Consider the following 18824-nt stretch of genomic DNA (forward strand, 5'->3'; position numbering starts at 1 on the left):
CCAGAGAATGGTCCTGAGTAAGTCACTGATAAAACAATCAAAAGCTAATCTTAAAGGTTATTAAAATTAAACATTTTAAAAGTATTAGGTGATAAGAAAGAAGCATGATAACAGAGAACAGTCATGTACTACAAGTCAGAAAACCCGGGTTTTAGTCCCAGCCTTGCCAATAACTATGTAAAATACAGCAAATCATTTGTTTTAGTTTCCTCATCAATCAAACAGTGATAATACCTGTCCTGATTTTGTCGGCCATGAGGATCAAATGAGCAAATAGATATAAAATAATATTATAAACTGTGATGGTTTAAATGGTAAATATGTCAATTAATAGAATCAACGATTTTTTTTAATGGTGGGGGGATAGAGATGGGGTCTCCCTCCATCACCCAGGCTGAGAGTGCAGTGGCGCAATCATGGCTCAATGCAACCTTAAACTCCTGGGCTTAAGACATCCTCCCACCTCAGTCTCCCAAATAGCTGGGACTACAGGCATGCACCACCATGCCTGGTTATGGTTGTTTTTCTTTTTTTTTTTTTTTTTTTTTTTTTTTGGTTTTTTTTTGGGGGGTTGGGGGTAGAGATGGGGTCTCGGTCTCACTATGTTGCCCAAGCTGATCTCAAACTCCTTGCCTCAAGTGATCCTCCCGCCTCAGCCTCCCAAAGCACTGGGATTACAGCATATAATCTCAGCCTCTGTGCCTGGTTGATTAATTTGATAAATAAATATTTGTTGAGCATCCACATTGTGCCAGTCACTATTTAGGTAGATGGAGGGGATACAGCAATGAATAAAGCAAAAAAAAATTTCTAATCACATGGGGTTTAATTTCCAATGGAGGTTGACAGGCAAAAAATATATATATAAGTAAAAATATATTAAATATAATATCAGAGCATGACAGGCACAATGAAGAAAAAGTGGGAAAGGATCAAAAGAACGCACGGGTAAGAGTGAGATCACAATTTCAAATAAGGTAAGAAGGCAACATTTGAGCAAAGATTTGAAGAAGGTGAATATTGAGGAAATAACATTCCAGGCAGAGGAAGAGCATTACTGTATTATGACAAGTCAATGATCTAAAAGCACAACTAAGAAGGCTGTATCCTCTCTCCTTAGACTTCCCAGTAACTACGTTCATTTAATTTAGATAAACATTAGGAAGAGCAACAATAACGTCCAAGTACTTCCAACATACTACTTACAGTCTTAACCACTAAATGAATAACATAGTCATTAAAAGAGAGTGGCATGAAACAGAAAGATTTCTTCAAAAGGTAAACTGGTCTTACTTCCTTTCCCTCATGTTGTAGTTTTCTATTAGTATCCGTCACTTGATTCTGTGGAGAGAAGACAATTTATACTCATAAAAAACAAACATTTAGACAATAGTTGAAAAAGATCTAAATTTAATATGAAAAGAATGGGAATAGGTAGTTAGATATTTTCAGTATTCCACTACATATTGGTCCAGTGGCATTCTCTTGGGTTTAAATTATGTCAACTTTTCTACTGGATGTTTGCATGACCTTTTGAAAAGAAAAATTTACTAAAAAATATGGTGAGTTTAGAACAGTTCTAAACTAAGATACTATAATAACTGAAGATCACACTTTAACTTTGGGGAGACAAGAGGAAAAAGGGGAGAGAAAAATAAAATAGAAAGAACAAATTTTATCATAGATATTCTTCATTTCACCAATGTATTCCTATATCCAACTTGGGTATATACTGAACTTTTTAACTCAAGTCATAGTTTCCCTGTTTGCTTATTATTTTATTTTTAGAAAATGCTTTACCTAAATTATTTTTGGATCATTAATTCTTAACAGCTCCTAACACTTCCATACTTCCATTTTTCCAACATAGTCTCTCCATCAGATAGTCAAAAATTTGTGAATACACCCTTAAATGATACAGAGTTCATTATTAAAGGAAATGGCATCTACTTTTTTTGATACCCACTTTTGACATTTCAATGATGGAAAAAATTAATTATATAGAATAGTAATTTCCTCATCATCTGTGATATCAAAACATAAGCAATACTAACTTCTATTATGTTGTTTAATAAAGGCTTTCTAGCCTTCCACCAGTAATTGCTACACCTTATACTTTTAATGCATCCCCTAACCTAGCATTTCCTATTATGTCCCTTAGGACATCAAGAAGTGTTAGTGAGCAGGTATTCTGCACATGCACACAGCCATGCACACATGAGCGCACAAACACAGACACACAAACAGACACACACACATACACACAAACACACATGATATGACATGCACTGTAAATGCCCAAGAAAGGGATATCTTACAGGATGTTTTCCAAATTTATCTGACATAATACCCTTTAACTGAAGATCTTCTCAAGGAGCTAGTTTTTTAAAAGACCACACTTTTGAAATCACTGCTCTGAACTATACACTATACCTGGACTATCATTCAAAGCGGATTACCATCTGCACCTCCATCCAAAGACAAAATGAACTGTGAACTCCTCCAGGAAGCCTCTTTAAAGTACCAGAAAGGGAGGCAAAAAAAACAGCAAATTCCCTCTTTATTATTTACTTAATGGCACCACATGTGAAACACTTTGTGGTTTTATTGCACTGAGCTCAATACAAATTAAGAGTGATAAAGTCATCCAAAATGCACATCCAAGACAATGTTAACAGAAGCATTGTCTAAATGGGGGTCAGCAATCTGTTTCCATAAAGGGCTAGATAGCAAATATTTTAGGCTTTGCAAGCCATACAATCTCTGTTGTAACTATTCAACTCTACCTCTGTAGCAGGAATGCAGCCATAAAGAAAATACATGTAAATGAAAGGTCATGGCTGTGTTCCGACAAAATTTTATTTACACAAACAGGGGGCAAGCTGGATTTGGCCTAAGAGACAGAGTTTGCTAACCCCTGGTCTAGAATAAGCGTGATGGTAAGGTAGTAATACCACACTATGAAATTTACAATTGGATGCCACATTTTAAGAAGGGCTTTACAAGCTGAAGCATGGTTAGAGGTGAACAGATTTGGAGAGGGAGTCAAAGCTATACCACATGAAAAAGAGATGAAGCAATTTTTAGCCAAAAGAGGGGAAAAATATTCACTTGGAGACACTATACACCGTACCTGGATCCTACGTACTATAAACCATATTTAAGCAATGGCTGCCCTTCAAATATCTGAAGAGCTATCAGAAGTAAAGTGGTTCCCTAAAAATGGAGCTTATTACTCAAACCAATGCTTGTTACTAGAAAACAGTATTCAGCTCAATATAAGAAAAAGCGTTCAAGCAATGTGAATAAAAATCATAATGGCTTCCTTGGGTGATAATGCTATCCCCATTATGGTAGTTATTAAATAACAAATTAGATATTTTTTATCCTAAACTGGAGATCTCCCAAAATTCAACCCTCCATAATACTCGTAAATTCAGCAACACTGTCTACTAGAGTAGCCTTATTTGACTTATGAAGGGACCATTTCTCACTTTTTTTCACCTTAAACTCACTGTAAAAAATACATTTTCCATTGCAACTCAGTACACAAGTATAGGGAACACACACACAATTTTCAAGAAACAATGTTTATCCTTAGTACATGTAATACACTCTCTTGTTTTCTATTCAATTCGATTATATTTAATTTCAGTTTTTGCCAAAAATACTGATCAAGGAACACTAAATTAATTTCATGCAAACTATCGTTCTGAAACATATTCCTAGGAACCTAACAAATGCTTCCAGTAAGAAAGATAATAACTGTGGGCAGGGTGTGGTGATTCACACCTGTAATCCTATCACTTTGGGAGGCCGAGTCAGGTGGATCAACCTGAGCTCAGGAGTTTGAGACCAGCCTGGCCAACATGGTGAAACCCAGTCTCTACTAAAAATATAAAAATTAGCTGGGCGTGGTGGTGCATGCCTGTATTCCCAGCTACTCGGGAGGCTGAGGTGGGAGAATCGCTTGAACCGGGTGGGGGGCACAGGTTGTAGTGAGTCAAGATCATGCCACTTCACTCCAGCCTGGGTAAAAGAGCGAAACTCCATCTCAAAAAAATAAATAAAGATAATAACTGTGTCAATACCATTCAATAACTATTTCAATGCATAATAATAAAAAGAAGCCAGGCGCAGTGGCTCACGCCTGTAATCCCAGCACTCTGGGAGGCTGAGGCAGTGGATCATTTGAGGCCAGGAGTTCGAGACCAGCCTGGCCAACATGGTGAAACCCCATCTCTACAAAAATACAAAAATTAGCTGGGCGTGGTGGCATGCACCTGTAGTCCCAGCTTCTTGGGAGGCTGAGGCAGGAGAATCACTTGAACTCGGGAGGCAAAGGTTGCAGTGGGCCGAGATCATGCCACTGCACTCCAGACTGGGTGACAGAGTGATACTCTGTCTCCAAAAAATTTTTAAAAAAGAAAAAGAAAAAGAAATTATACCAGCTATCTAGCATACTACTTCATTTATTTCAAAGAAGATAAGTGTGTATATGTATACACTGCAAAAGAAATAATGGGCATCTTAGAGTACAATTTATTTTCATCAGTATGTTAAAATAGCATTAACAGTTGTTAATACTTTTTACATTGTCTAAACTATTTTCTAGAGTTCAGGAAACCTTTTATTTCATAGATTCTGAACCTAGGTCAAATGGATCCCCCTAGACCAGAGTCTCCTACGTGTCCTGCTAGACATTAATCCCCTCTGCCCTCAAAGTAACTGGGTGGAGCCTGAAACAGACTAAAACCCTAAATCAGTAGCCTCCAGTTCAGGTATTCCTGCTGGGGCATCCTCAGCAAGTTGAAGGAATTTGCAACTTGAAGAAATTTGATGGAAGGCAAGGGAAGCAAGAGGAAAAGAAGATGAGTACCAACCAGCAAGTGATATCAGCAATTCGGGAGCATTATGAGCTATATTCAGTACTACCGTGCCAAGGAGGTATCCCACCACATGACTACTTCAATAACCAGAGACAAAACATTGTGCTGACTATCATGGACCAGGGCACCAAGGAGCTATGGGAGAAGTGTGGGATAGAGGCATCAAAGGAGCATAAAAAAGAACAGCCCAAGATGAGTATAGGAAGATGCAATGGCTGGGTGAGGATAAATAGCATACACAGGTCCTGGCAGGAAACCCCATATCTTTGTTTACACGCATTTCAGAACTTTTGTCCAGCTGAGGCTCATCAGCCCACAAAATTTAAGGATTATAAATGTATGGACCAATAAATAGAAAGATGCACTATTAAGATTCTTTAATATGGTCAGTCATGGTGGTTCATGCCTGTAATACCAACACTTTGGGAGGCTGAGACGGTCAGATCACTTGAGGACACGAGTTCAAGACCAGCCTGGCCAACATGGTGAAACCTCATATCTACTAAAAATACAAAAATTGGTCAGGCATACTGGTACATGCCTGTAGTCCTAGCTACTTGGGAGGCTGAGGCATGAGGCACAAGAATTGCTTGAACCCAGGAGGCAGACGTTGCAGTGAGCCAAGATTGTGCCACTGCACTCTAGCCTAGGTGACAGAGTAAGACTCTGTCTCAAAATTTTTTTTAAAACAGGTTCTTTAATATCATTTCAGATGGTTCACTTTTTTAATAGATGTAGAAATAATTCCATGTTTTGTATCACCTACTTATAAGAAAAGGTTCTCTTGGATAGTGTCTATAAGAAATTCAAGAAGGTTATCATTTTTAAAGTCTTGATTACATTTGCATGGCATATAGTCATTTTAAGCAGAAAACTAAATATTTAAAAAGTTATTTCAGGCTGGGTACAGTGGCTCACACCTGTAATCCCAGCACTTTGAAAGGCTGAGGTGGGGAGAACTCCCAGAATGAGGAGTTCCAGACCAGCCTGGTCAACATGGTGAAACCCCGTCTCTACCAAAAATACAAAAATTAGCCAGGGGTGGTGGTACGCCTGTAATTCCAGCTATTTGGGAGGCTGAGGCAGGATAATTGCTTGAACCTGGGAGGCAGAGATTGCAGTGAACCAAGATCAGCCGCTGCACTCTAGCCTAGGCAACAGAGTAAGACTCTGCCTCAACAAAAAAAAGTTATTTTACGGTAGCAAGTTCAAGTTTCTCATTTTAAAATGATGAAACATTTTAGAATGTTTACAACAGTTCTAAACATATAGAAATGTTTAAAACATTAGAAATTGTTCTCAATTTACACTATGTTCTCATGCGTGTATACATTTTTTAGAGACAAGATTCAAACTATTCATGACATTCTGGCCCCATTTTATTCCCCATATGAGTGACTCGAACCACCAACTACTGGGTCACCCAAACCAGGAACCTGAGAGTCATGGACTCTATTCCAGATATATGAGATACTATATCTCATAAGCATCTCCACAGTCTGCCTCTTCTTCATCTCCTTAGTTTTAGTCTTCCTCATTTTTAACATGGATTTCAACTTATCATTTTCCCATATGTAATGAAAATTTTGTTTTAATGTGTACACTTTAACACTGAATTTTCTAATGAACATTCAAAATTGTCAGCTGAACCTGCAGGAAACTTAAAATACAAAGAGAAGCATTTCAGGTACTTTTGTTCAGCTGAGGCTAATCGGCCCACAAAATTTAAGGATTACAAATGTATGGACCAATAAATAGAAAGACGCACTATTAAGATTCTTTAATATGGTCAGGCATGGTGGTTCATGCCTGTAATACCAACACTTTGAGAGGCTGAGACGGGCAGAACACTTGAGGACAGGAGTTCGAGACCAGTCTGGCCAACATGGCGAAACCCCATCTCTACTAAAACTACAAAAACTGGCCAGGCATGGCGGTACACACCTGTATTCCTAGCTATCTGGGAGGCTGAGGCATAAGGCACAAGAATGAAAACATTAAAATTATTTATTATCAAGGGATTATTGATAACATTTTGGTATATAGTCTTCTCATCTTCTTTAATGCTTATTTATTTACATGTAAAGTATGTGTATTTAGTTTATAAAAATAGTCATACTATTCATACATTTTAATCATCTTTATACATAAAGCAAATATCGCTAATACTTTCCAATCTGAAATATCCTCTATACTGTAGTTTATTATTATTTCAAATAGATGTACCATAATTTCTTTTAGTAATCTTCTATTAAATGATGTTAGGAACACTTTTAAGTTTTACCTATTAAAAGAAAACATCATATGAACATCCTTGTACCTGCACTTACAGCCTTAGAATAAATCCTAAAACTATGTGGGGTTTTAAGTATTGGCACCTTATTGTTTAAATTTGCATTCCTTTAATTTGTTTCTAAATTGTAGAGCTCCTTTGTATTTCTTCTTATGTAAACTGTATGTTATTGTGTATTTCTCAGTTTTCTATTAAAATGTTCACATTTTTCCTATTAATTTATCAAGAATCTTCATACATAAGGATATCAACAATTTGCCATAATGTGTTTGTATTTTTTATTATCTGTCTTTTAAGTTTTAATTTGTAGGTACAATAGGTTCTTTCCTTTTAATGTTATTACATCTATCAATTTTTTCTTTCTGGTTTAGAAATTTTGTTTAGAAATGTCTCAAAATAATATAAATATTCACCTACATTTTCTACTAGTTCTTTTATGGTTTTATTTTTTACATTTAACTCTTTAGTTCCTTTAATAACATTTTACATTTAACTCTTTAGGTCCTTTAATTTTAGTATGTTGAATAAGGAAAAGACCTAACTTACTTTAAATGAAAATAGTTAAGCATTAAAGAACATTAACAATAAATCAAAAAACTGTTACCTCTCGAGTAGAGAAAGCAACTGAGAGGGGTACTAATGAGAGATTTAATTGTGATGGCAATATAATATTTCTTAAGATGGCTGGATACTGTTGTACAGGTCCATAAATTCTTTTTTAAAACCTTAGGACCTAATGTGTTTAAACTTAAGAATTTTTGAAATTTTTTAGAGATATTAAGGTAAATATTGATATTATATAATACCCTTACCCAATGGGGAGTAGGATAGCACCACATAATCAAACACACTAATATTTCTGCAGCAAAACACAAAAAATTCATGCTAAATAAAATAAGAAATTTGATAGTTTCACATGATTTAGGTCATGTTCTACAATCGAGTTTTAAAATTATTATAGCTTTAGAATACAATATAATGTCTGACAGCCCACTTTGCCCCTCAGTAAAACTGTGTCTTTGCTTTCCTTACCAATAATTTTTAAAATGAGTTTTATACTCACTGTCAAGATAACCCCATGCCCAGGAAAATCCTTTTAGGATTCTAATTCAAATTTCGATAAGAAAAAAATAATTAAAAGCATAAGAACTTGAAAGAAGAAAATAAAACTGTTATTACTTACAGATCATATGAGGAGTATTTACAAAGAAAACTCAAACTACATATAAAGTATTAGAAATAACAGAAGAGCTTACTGAAGTAGTTAGATTTAAGATCAATAAGCAAAGTGAGTTATCTAAGATAAGTGACTTTGCTATGCCAGGGACCAGACAAATGTGCCTAGCCTCCTTCCTGGATCTTAAACTGTCACATCAAGAAATAACCTTCATTCTTTGGTAGAAGACCCTCCACAACAACCACTGGTTTTTTCTTTGGCCTAGGTGGCATGCTATAAAGAATTTTATAGCAATGCCTTGAAATTCTGTCATTCTACAATGACAGCTTTTATCCAGCAAGGATAGAGAAACATGAAGACTCAAACTGAGTTGCTGTTTAAAAGAACCAGCTACTGATCACTGGTTCTGGTCCACATGTAGTTATCCCAATGAAAATATAACCTTAAAAGGGTATTCTTGGCTGGGCGTGGTGGCTCACGCCTGTAATCCCAGCACCTTGGGAGGCTGAGGTGGGTGGATCACGAGGTCAGGAGATCAAGACCATCCTGGCTAACATGGTGAAACCCCATCTCTACGAAACATACAAAAAAATTAGCCGGGCGTGGTGGCGGGCACCGGTAGTCCCAGCTACTCGGGAGGCTGAGGCAGGAGAATGGCGTGAACCTGGGAGGTGGAGCTTGCAGTGAGCCAAGTTCGCACCACTGCACTCCAGCCTGGACGACAGAGCAAGACTCCGTCTCAAAAAAAAAAAGAGGGGGGTATCATTTTTAGCTAAAAAGCCATACTCTCAAGAATGTACGTTTCAGTATAAATTCCTTTCTAATTATACAAAAATCTTCACTACAAATATGTGTTCTGCGTTATAATCCTTAATCCTTTAATCCTAATGAAAACCCCAACACAGGACGGAGAAACAGTGTCTCTTAGAGCCTTCTTACTTTGAGTTTCTGAGCTTCTCCTCTCACTTTCAGCAGTTCAGTTATAGAGTCCACAAAGCCCTGGTAATGAAAGTTGCACATTTTCTCAATTTCTCGGTCGTGATTACGGATACGAGTTTCAAGCTTCTCCATGAAACGTCCATGTTCTTCACCATCATAAACAGACCTTTAAAAAAAATGGCACGAAGGTTATATCACGGTTACTTCTAAGAAGGAAAAACAGAATTACAAATCCAGAAGCAAATTTGGTTTTTAGATATTTAGGGCACTTAAGCCACAAAATAATCTAATTGTATATTAACATTGCCTCATTGTTAAATCAGTATTTTTAAGGAAAATCCAAACTTTTGCTTTCTTGTTCATTCCAGAATATTTGAGTGCCTGACAGTATTCGTCACAAAATTCTCATCATAAAATTAAAGGACTGAATTACAACTCCCTTGTACCTTTCTTTCTCAATTTAAGTAGTCTAGAAAAGCTCATTTTAGTTAAATTCAACTATCCAATTGCTCCATGACTATATTCAAGAAGTTGAACACAGCTAGAGAAAAACACACAGCTGTTCTGGCTAGACTCAGTAGCCATGTAACTGCAAATCTAAATTAGGCAGTCAATATTGCTAGATAATCCTACTACAACTATTCCCCCATCTCACATCACAGAAAAATTACTTTGTATTCTAAAGTATTTATGTGTGGGAACCTTACCTTGCCCTCTCCTCAAATGTTCTTACCTTCACTCTCAGCTGCTGATCTGACTATATACTTTACAGAAAAAAAACAGACACAAAGAACTACCTCCTCTTCCCTCACTAAAATCAGTCTACTTTACATCTGTAGCTCCTACTCTCCACCTTCCAGTAACGATAAAATAAGTGTTCCAAGCTCTTATCTGCAATTCAGTCCCTCCTGTTGTCTCAAGAATTTTATTCCTGCAAGTTTTCCCTTTTATCCCTCCTCGGTAACATATATTTCTCCCTCTTTACTAGATGATTATCATGGCTATATAAACATGACTTTTATTTATATATAATTGTTTTTATTTTTTAACAAAAGATGAAGTCTCAATATGTTGGCCAGGTTGATCCTGAAGTCCTGGCCTTGAACAGTCCTCACACCTTTGCCTCCTAAAGTGCTGAATTTACAGGCATGAGACACCACGCACAGCCTATACATGTCTTTTTAAATCCTGCCCTTAACTACACATCCCTCTCCCCTTCCCAGCAAAACTCCCTTCCACTTCCTTACTTCTTTACCTGACTAAAGTATTCATTGTACTCCACCTAATAGCAGCATTTGATATGGTTTTATATTCTCTCCTTCTTTAAACACTCTCTCCTGTAGACTTCAATGATACCACACTAACATGTTTCTTAACCTCTCACTGATGTGCCTTCTCAATTTCCATTCTCAGCTCCTCCTCCTCTATTACATTCCAAAGTATTCCTAAAACCTCTTCCCTTCTCCACCTATGCTCTCTCATTAAGTGAAGCCATCTAATTCCATGGTTTTAAAATATCATCTCTGTAGTGCTGATTTCCTAATCTACACCTATAATTCAGAGCATTTCCCTGAGCACTAGATTCAAATATCCAGCTACTATTTAACTCCAATTGGGTTTTTAAAAGCCATCTCATTATTTAATATAGAAAAAAAAAATCTTTATTACTAACATATCTCCACTCCCATACCAGTTCCTCCTCAAATTTCCCAACAACATACCCACCCCATCACAGCTAAAGGCACTATACAGTTGCCCAAGCCAAAAATCTAGGAATGATTCCTAATCTATCTCTTTCCGTCATATACTCTATCCAATACATTAATAAGTCCTGACAACTCAACCTCCGAAACATGTCTTAAAATTTACCATATTCCACCATTTCCACTACAACACAATCTAAATCTATATTACCACCACAATGGACCAATGCAACAGCCTCCTAACAGTCTCCATTCTGCACTTTGCATGTACTCCACCCCCTGCCCCAAAACAGACACTCCACACAGTAACGAAAATGATCATTTTCAATCAATAATTTAGATGTTATCCCCTGCTTAAATCTCTCCAACAGCTTACCTTTATAAAAGAATTAAAATCTTGAATCTTTATCGCTGCCTGTAAGGCCCTACATAATGTAACCTCAAATTACCTCTCTAACCTCATTTCTCTCCTCTCTCTAGTTCCCACCCAAATTCCTTTCCATCCTCTATGTTCCAGCTACCCTGGCTTTTTTTAAAGCCTCTTCCCGCCTCAAGAATTTTGTTTTTCCAGTTCTTATACTAGTAATGCTCATCCCCTATACCTTTGAACAATCTCTTCCTCCTCATCGTCCATGATATCTCTGCCTCCCCACAACCCACCTCAACTAGATTATAAGCTCAAGGGCAAGAATTTTGTCTGCCATACTGTACCTCTATAACAGTGCCAGACAGGTAGTAGACAATAAGTAAACATTCATTGACTAAAGAATGACTAACACTATCTCTAAGGACTCTTTGATTTCTGACATTTGTTCAAGAAATACTCATTTGGTCATTGCCAACATTTTCTGCTTCTATAATCCTTTCTGAGTACTGGATCCCTATCCTGATCCGGTGGATCAGAAACCACACCCCCCTCAGGAGGTCAGTTCTACCATCCAAAACTCAGCAATAACCATAGATGAACCAAATAGTCATGTACTGCATAATAATGTTTTAGTTAATGATGGACCACATATACAATGGTGGTCCCATTGTATTATCTAGTGAAGTCATAGCCTTTGTAACGTTGCAGTGCAACACATTACCTTTTCTATATTTAGATATATAAATACTTACCAGTATGTTATAACTGCCACAGTATTAAGTACAGCAACGTACTGTACAGGTATGCAGCCTAGTAGCAATAGGCTATACCATATAAACTAGGTGTGTAGGAGGCTATATACCATCTAGGCTTGTGTAAGTACACTCTATGATGTTCACACAACACAATCACCTAATGACACATTTTTCAGAACACATCCTCTCTGTTAAGCAACATATGACTGTACATGTTTGGCTTCCAGTCAAGATTCTGAACACTTACTTCAGAAAAGGCAGAGCAATCTGGATTCCTTCTCCTTCCTTTGAAATAAAGGGAGATTGTGAAATAAATTATAAACAATCCCTGCTTTGACAAGTAGGAAAACTGTAGAATAACCACTTGCCTGAAAAAAACTGTTTGGAATACATAACAGAATCTACCACTGACATTTCAAGTAATCTCAAATAAGCTTAATTTTTCCCCTTTTGAAAGGAAAGGAAAAGAAAGGTTTCCATGTAAAGATACCCATTTACCTTGACACTTGGAGAACGCGAAGAATCACCAAAAACTCCTCAATATAAACTGCATAAGCTGATATATTATTCAATATTAGACAATCTCTTGGTTTCAAATTCAGTACACCCTGACTTGACTCAGTATACTTCTAAGTTAGATGGCAAGTATAGTTCATTCTACTGGGTAAAACTTCTGTTCATTTCTTCCCTCCAGAGATCTATGTTAACATCATAAAAGACAACCTCACAGAAAAGCAAATTCCAAAGTTAAGAAATTCAGAACTTATATTAATAATGCCTCCCTAGGCTCTCTGATCTTCCCATTAAAAAAAAGAAAATCAAAAACCTAAGAAAGGAAAGTGGATTTTAGCTGCCTATGTGGCCTTCATCTTAGCACTGTAATTAGCTTGCTCTATATAAGTCTTTGGCCAATCCAGTTAATCTCTGTGACCCTCAAGTTTCTCATTTAGAAAATAAGAAGCAATCAATTACAAGTCTCTTAAAAGTACTAGCTTAGCTTTACGTATCCACAATTCACCTTCATTTTCAAGTTTAGTCAATAATGCTAAGATCATACATTTGTAGAAGTCTAAATAGGCAGTAGTTCAAAACAAGTTAATGGACCGGTGGTGGTGGCCCATGCCTCTAATCCCAGCACTTTGGGAGGCCAAGATAGAGGGATTGCTTGAGGCCAGGAGCTTGAAACCAGCCTGGTCAACATAGTGAGATCCCATTTCTTTAAAAAACAAAATAAAACACAAGTTAATAAAGTTTCTATCTGCTTATCACTACTCTCCATCTGTTACTCCTATCTTAGGACCATTATGATTGTAATATTCTATCTAATTATTATGCAGAATAACATGAAAGGTTTGCAGTGGATCCCCAGAGTATTTTGAGAATTTAAAAAAAAGAAAGAATAAAATGTAAAACACCCATATTTAAAACAGGGGATAAAGACTATATTTAAGAGACTTTATGTTCCACAGGTATGTTTCAGGAAATCCATGATTCCCAGATCCTATGTGGATTTTGTATATATAGGTAGATGTAAATATATGCATTTTTAAGAAAAAAAAAAGTTTCCCATAGTTTCCATCTGGTTATCAAATACGTTAAAAACCACAAATTGAAAGATTTTATTTCAAATTGTCTACCAAAGGAAAAGGCAATTATGAACTGATCACTACCTACCAGTTCGCCATGAAACAGCATTTCAAGTATATTTAACTATAACACCTTGCTAACCAACATATCCTTCAGATATAAAAGGCTAAAAACAAAAATAAACAAGACTTAAACACTGAAAAGGTCAGAAATTTACTACTGAAGCCAATCTAATATCAGTAGTCAACATTGCAGTTGAACAAAATGTGGCTTTTCTCTTTTAACAAATACCTTAAGGTAGAGAAAGACTGCCATCTAGTGATGGCCCTTTTCTAACATTCCTTGAAATGATGTGGCCTTACAAGTAAACAGGACTGCTTAAAAATCTAAAAACTGTATTCCATAATATCTATTGGTCAGAGACTTATAGCTGATTACTAAATGATATGTAAGGTATACACCTCTAATGTTTAAATTTCCATTACTATTAGAAAGCAGGATCTTGAGAACAAAGGCATAGGTTTTTGACATGTCCAGGTTATATTGCAGTTAAACAAGACAATCTATGGAATAAACTGCACCACTAGTTTAATTATTTGTGATTATCTCAATAATAGTCTAGTACTTGGTAAAAGGCAAACAAAAAGAAATACATGGAAATTAACTAAACTTTTTATAGCCTAAATTTGACTCAACTAAATAAATGCTGCCATGTGGAGTCTGTTTTCCAAAAACCCCCAAATAAATCACCAGTTTTTGCAAAAAGTAAATTATTTATCCTAGTATAACTATCTGGTGCATAGTTCTAGATTTCAAAATAATACTATATCCATATCCCACCTAAATTTCATGTGCATATTAAGAGATCTTAGTTTATAAAATGGCACTTGAGTAATTCTATTGAACAAATATTTACCATTCCCCTGTACTGAACCACTACAGGATTATATCACTTGCTTAGAGCCTATATTAACTCAAATTTGCTTGTCAAATAAGGAGGAAAACTAATGTTATGAGCATTATTTCATTTAAATCCAATGCATCTTATAAATTGGACATTATTCCCGTTTTATAAATGAGAAACCTGTAACCCAAGAAGATGAAGCAACTTGCCAACTTCACATAGCTACAAAGTGTCCTCTCTACTGCATCAGTCTATCTCTTAGAACGAGGAAAGCAAGCAGGTGGCATGGGCCCCTAAAATGTTAGTTGAAAGAGGTCTTAGAGATGGAATACAAAACTCTCATTGTACACTCAAAGAAACTGAGGTCAAGGCAAGTTAAATGCCTTAATCAAAATTACATTGCTTGTTACGATACAATTAGGCCTGACCCCCAAAGAAAACAGAAAAAGCTAATGCCATATGAAGCCCAACACAAAGCTAAGTGGTTTAAAAAGAGAGAGAGAGACAAACTTCTACTTCAAGATGAGTAAGTTGCCTATTAGTTGTGCCTATGCAACTATTCTCTTCTTCCTCCTATTGGAGTAGTCCCAATTCATTCTGATATTTGTCCTACCACAAAAGATAAATATTAATTAGTCTGTAAACCAATCATGGTAATTGCATTCTCTCTGTCAGTGACCAGTTAATATATGGTGGTGTGACACACTCATCTCACCAATGAGAAGGAAAATCTGTCAGTGAGGGTCCAAGAAAAGGTTTTCTTTCCTGAAGCATTCAGGAAAAGAAACTGCTTTTCCAGCCTTAGACATTGTCCTGTGAAAGCATAATGTTTGAGGATGCAGTAACCACTCTGAAAAGGAAGAAGATATTGCCCAAAAAATCTTAGAATGGCAAAGGGGAAAATGGAAAGCACTTGGCTCTTCAATAGTGATGCAATCCTGAAACAGCCCTATCTCCAAACATCATGTTATATGACTTAATAAATTTCCCATTGTTTAAGCCACTTTCCCTCGATATTCTGCTACTTGCAAAGGAAAGTATCCTAAATGATGCAACATTATTCAGTCTTCAAAGGTAACAAGCAAATCAAAGAAACAACCAAGAGCAAGTCAGAGTCTACACACTGCAAAGCAATCTTGTTCCCTGGACCTACGCCATTCTTCTCCTTTTGCTTCTAGTTTACTTAGGAGTAACTCCCATTTGCCCCTCAATTTTCAGCTTGCACCTTTTCTGGGAAACCTTCCCTAATCACATAGACTCTATTATGTGCTCCTCCTCGGTGATTATCATCTTTACAGAATTTATTAAACTATATCTGATTGTCCATTCACTTGCCAATCTCCCCATACTAGAACGCTAATCTCCTTGTGGGGAGAGACTATGTCTTACCCATTTTATCTCCACCTCCTGGCATACAGCCTGGCACAGAGGAGGTCCTCCATATATGATGAAGGTGGAGAAAGAGAAGGAAAGGTAGGAGACTAACTGATGAGGATTTCTAGTTGTTTCAGAGGTGGATGCAAAAGTGCATCTCATGATACAAAGCTGTTGAGATGTTTTCAGAACCATGGAGAACTTCAAGACACAATGAACTGAACATTTCGGTTTTTGTTTTTGATTAATTCCAAGGAAAAATTCCAGAGTTTATTCTGGTCTTTTCTTTTTCATATATATGTTTTTAAACTTCTGTCATGGTTTTATTCCTCAAACATTTTCTTCTCATTAAGCTCCATAAAAGCATCATTAGTATTTTTGTTTATTCCAAATGTTAAAAATAAAGTGGAAAAACAGATTTGTGCATGATGTTGAAAGAGAAACCACAGGAGGTCAAAAGGAGTTTAAAGTCCCTTCTCCTTACTTCAGTTTGTCTATCAGTTTAATTCCAACCTTACTATTGTAATCTGGATGTTCTGAGTGCATAAAGATGAAGCAGATCAATCAGACCATCATCAATGGCAGGAGAAGCATATGCTAGTTAATGAATTCTAACTGAACACTATACCCAAATATTTTTGTACTGCCACAGGAGATCAAATACATTCAAATCCTTTTTCCAGCTCTGAAGATACCAAGGTATATCCAACTGGCTTCACATGAAGATAGCCCATATAACCAAAAGAATGCTGTGATGCAGATCTCTCTCAAGGCAGGAAGGGAACCCCAATGATGGCTATCTTCAGAGGAATAAAAACAGGGTGGAGCAGTTTCAGTTGACACCTAGCCAAAGGGCCTACTAAAACCTGGTTTTGGTTAAATACCACAGGAAAGTAGAGAAGGGGAAACTGTCACAAAACATCAGTCAAATCAACAACAGACTATTAGGAAATAAACTAATGAAAACAAGGAAACTCCAAATTAAGAACATAGAGACTGCCATAACTGCTACTATGATAATGTCACATTATTAGAACAAGTAATCACTATCAGTAACTGAAGATATAAAGGCAAAACAGGATTGTTAGTGGCTTCACTTTGTCCTTTGTATCTATTGTGTTAAGTGCAAAAAGATTTTATTTCATTGCATCTTTCAGTGGTGGTCATGAAATCTGGCAGATAAAAGTTAGATCATGAATGTGGCTGCTAATTATAAGATAAAGTATAAAAAAGTAACTCTACAGCCGGGTGGTAGTCATGAATCTAACCTGGAAAACTGCTGAAAGCAGAGTACTAATACAATTGTTTAGGAGTTATAATACAATTGGTAGGTTAGCTCTGGTTTCACTGCATGTAATTCAGTGTGTTAAGTTTAACACTTAAACATGCAATGTTCGAGCTAAATGAAATGACCAGTTCACTTAGTATGTATCATCAACATAATTAGTCTGAATCTAGGGCATATTGATAAAACACTTCCAGATTCTTTACAAAAGATATTAATTAGTAGGGTGGTGCAAAAGTAATAGCGGTTTTGCCATTACTTTTCATTGTTGCCATTAAAGGGGAAAGTAATTGCGGTTTTGCCATTACTTTTGCACCACCCTACATATTTAATTAAATAATTACTCTGAAGAGATGTGTAAATATTAAGAGACTGTGTATTAATTATTGAAACATGATTCTACTGACAGAAACATGAAAAATGAATAATTGTTGGAACACTTCGGTCTCCCCACTTAAAATTATCATTATGGTTCCAATGATAGGTATCATTAAGCTATTAACAAAGAAAGACAAACCACTAATGGTTAACACTAGTATGGTAGAAACACTGCAGTGAATAGTCATAATCCACTTAAGGCATGTAGATTTAATGTGGACTTAACAAAAATAGACCATGCAAGTTTCCTAGAATCTCTGAATCAAACCCTAATAAATGTAAGTAACCTTATGTGTAGATGTATATGTTGTATATATTATGTCTATAAATGCATGTATTATATATAATATATATGCTATATATGTGGGAGACACATATATACATATACATACCTCAAATACACACATACATACATACACACACACACACACACTTTTTCTAATTTTCTGAGAAAGAACCAGACCTAACAATACCATATTCAACTCCTGGTCCAATTTCACCCATAAGCAGTTGTCTGCTGATACCCCTTTGGGGTTCCCTTCCTGCCTTAAAAGTGACCACAATTTAAAACTCTTTAACTCTATAAGCAATTAAGTACATGAAAGAGGATGGATGAAAGGCATCAGAATAGTTTCCATCCTAAAACATAACATAGAACAAAGCAGGCAAAATAGGATGAAGCTCCATGACCAGTATGGAAGATTGGATACGTGAAAAACATTTCTACTATCAAACTCCTAATCACCTCTAACCACCTCTAACCTAATCTCTCTAATCACCTCTGACCTAATGCTTCTATTTTATAGCCATACAGAGAAAAAGAGACATGGCCTATTGCCCACACAAGCTGGGGAGTCAAATCAGAGGCCTTCAAATGAATGAAGCCAAGATACTCCCAAGATAAATCCTTAGTAAAAGATAAAATAGAAAAACACTTCCCCATAAACTTCCCCATTTACTTGGAGAATGCAAGTAAACTTGCCTATCTGGTGTTGGCTCTGGGTGAAGGAAGGAGAAAACTCCCATGATAATTTGAAATCACATGCCAGCCTTCTCACAGAAGGGAGGTCTACACTAATACTATCATCCTCTGTGGTCTGAGAAATCTCAACTGACAACTTATTTTTAAAGTAGTCCCAGCATGGTTGTTAATACCCTCAACTAACTGACTGA

The 18824-nt window shown here is 36.4% G+C and overlaps 1 protein-coding gene across 5 annotated transcripts in view; it reads right to left on the reverse strand.

Annotated features, from left to right (window-relative positions):
• Positions 1–18824, reverse strand: part of EXOC6B (exocyst complex component 6B) — a 703452-nt gene that overhangs the window by 604198 nt on the left and 80430 nt on the right. For all 5 annotated transcript variants that reach the window (XM_007970248.3, XM_073023072.1, XM_007970245.3 and 2 more), the window contains exons 2-3: positions 9299–9464; positions 1294–1341 (exon numbers count right to left, since the gene is read on the reverse strand). In XM_007970248.3, coding sequence (XP_007968439.1) covers positions 1294–1341; positions 9299–9464 — 214 coding nt within the window. The remainder of the gene's footprint in view (positions 1–1293; positions 1342–9298; positions 9465–18824) is intronic.

This window comes from Chlorocebus sabaeus, chromosome 14 (genome assembly GCF_047675955.1).
Source record: "Chlorocebus sabaeus isolate Y175 chromosome 14, mChlSab1.0.hap1, whole genome shotgun sequence".
Taxonomy (NCBI): Eukaryota; Metazoa; Chordata; class Mammalia; order Primates; family Cercopithecidae; genus Chlorocebus; species Chlorocebus sabaeus.